The 1844-nt window shown below is 51.3% G+C and overlaps 1 protein-coding gene across 1 annotated transcript; it reads left to right on the plus strand.

Annotated features, from left to right (window-relative positions):
* Positions 1-884: 884 nt before the first annotated feature.
* LOC133764213 (olfactory receptor 10Q1-like) lies at positions 885-1844 on the plus strand. Its single transcript, XM_062197887.1, has one exon. The coding sequence runs from the start codon at positions 885-887 to the stop codon at positions 1842-1844; it is 960 nt and encodes a 319-aa protein (XP_062053871.1).

A 1844-nucleotide genomic window follows, 5' to 3' on the forward strand; every position in this document is an offset into this window, starting at 1 on the left:
ATTAGCGAGGGACTGGCCAGCGCCACGGCTCACTAGGCTAATCCTCTGCCTGCGGCACAGGCACACCGAGTTCTAGTCCCAGTAGGGCGCCGGATTCTGTCCCGGTTGCTCCTCTTCCAGTCCAGCTCTCTGCTGTGGCCCGGGAGTGCAGTGGAGGATGGCCCAAGTGCTTGGGCCCTGCACCCGCATGGGAGACCAGGAGAAGCACCTGGCTCCTGGCTTCAGATCAGCATGGTGTGCTGGCCGCAGCGGCTATTTTGGGGGGTGAACCAACAGAAAAAGGAAGACCTTTCTCTCTGTCTCTCTCTCTCTCACTGTCCACTCTGCCTGTCAAAAAAAAAATTAGTGAGGGATTAAAATTTAAAAGAAGCATGAAGGATGCTTGCAGATTACTAGCATGTTTCTATTTCTCATACGATGATAGAGGTCATACTTGTATAATTAATGTGCAAAAAATAAATCAGGCTGCACATTTATGAATCATGAACTTCCCTGCAAGTGGGCTATTTATTGAAAAGAACGTCAACAAAAAACGAGAAGAGCATATCCAGTCACCTGTTATAAAAATATCCACAACTATGTGTCACTTCAGTTTAACTGAATACAAGAAAAGTTCACATCTTACCAATGGCATTAGAGTAATAGCTGCAGACTTCACCAGGGACTATACAGGTCTTGTCGCCAATAACTTCAGGTAAGTATTTATCCCATATGTAAAGATTTCCAAGCAAAATTACAAAAGGGTTTCCATTGTGAATTCAGGCACTGGGGTTGGAAACAGGGTATCAATAGGTGGCTTTAAATCAAATTTAAAAATCTTTTTCTCAAGCAATGAAGCAACTCAGTCACTCAGGGTTAAACATTCCTATTCTTTTACAGAGAACATGTTGGCTTGGAAACAAGTTTTCAACCAAACCGGCCCTACTGAGTTTGTTTTCCGCCTGTTCACGGCTGTCCCAGAATTCCAGGTCCTTCTCTTCCTTCTCTTCCTCCTCCTCTACCTGATGATCCTCTGTGGCAACACAGCCATCATCTCTGTGGTGTGCACACACAGCTCCCTCCACACCCCCATGTACTTCTTCCTGTGCAATCTGTCTCTCCTGGAAATCTGCTACACCACTGTTGTGGTGCCCCTGATGCTGTCCAACATTTTGGGGGCCCAGAAGCCCATTCCGTTGGCTGGCTGTGGGGCCCAAATGTTCTTCTTTGTCACCCTTGGCAGCATTGACTGTTTCCTCCTGGCAGTCATGGCCTATGACCGCTACGTGGCCATCTGCCACCCACTGCACTACACCTTCATCATGACCCAGAGGCTGTGCATTCAGATGGTGGTGGGCTCCACCATCCTGGCCCTCATGCTCTCCCTGCAGCTCACTGCCTTAATCTTCACCCTGCCCTTCTGTGGGCACCGCCGGGAAATCAACCACTTCCTCTGCGATGTGCCTCCAGTCCTGCGCCTGGCATGCGCAGACACCCACGTGCACCAGGCCGTGCTCTACTTCGTGGGCATCCTCGTGCTGACGGTGCCCTTCCTGCTCATCTGCGTCTCCTACATGTTCATCACCCGCGCCATCCTCCGCATCCGCTCTGCCCAGGGCCGCAGCAGGGCTTTCTCCACCTGCTCCTCGCACCTCACAGTGGTCCTGCTCCAGTACGGCTGCTGCAGCCTGGTCTACCTGCGTCCCCGGTCCAGCACCTCGGAGGACGAGGACCGCAAAATCGCGCTCATCTACACCTTCATCACCCCCTTACTCAACCCTCTGATCTACACCCTCAGGAACAAGGATGTCAAAGGTGCTCTGAAGAAAGCCGTCGTCAGTAAAGCGGCCTCTGGCACCAGCTGA

Source organism: Lepus europaeus, chromosome 7 (genome assembly GCF_033115175.1).
Source record: "Lepus europaeus isolate LE1 chromosome 7, mLepTim1.pri, whole genome shotgun sequence".
Taxonomy (NCBI): domain Eukaryota; kingdom Metazoa; phylum Chordata; class Mammalia; order Lagomorpha; family Leporidae; genus Lepus; species Lepus europaeus.

Coding starts and splice junctions, on each gene's coding strand:
- LOC133764213 (XM_062197887.1), top strand. CDS start 885: ATGTTGGCTTGGAAACAAGTTTTCAACCAAACCGGCCCTACTGAGTTT.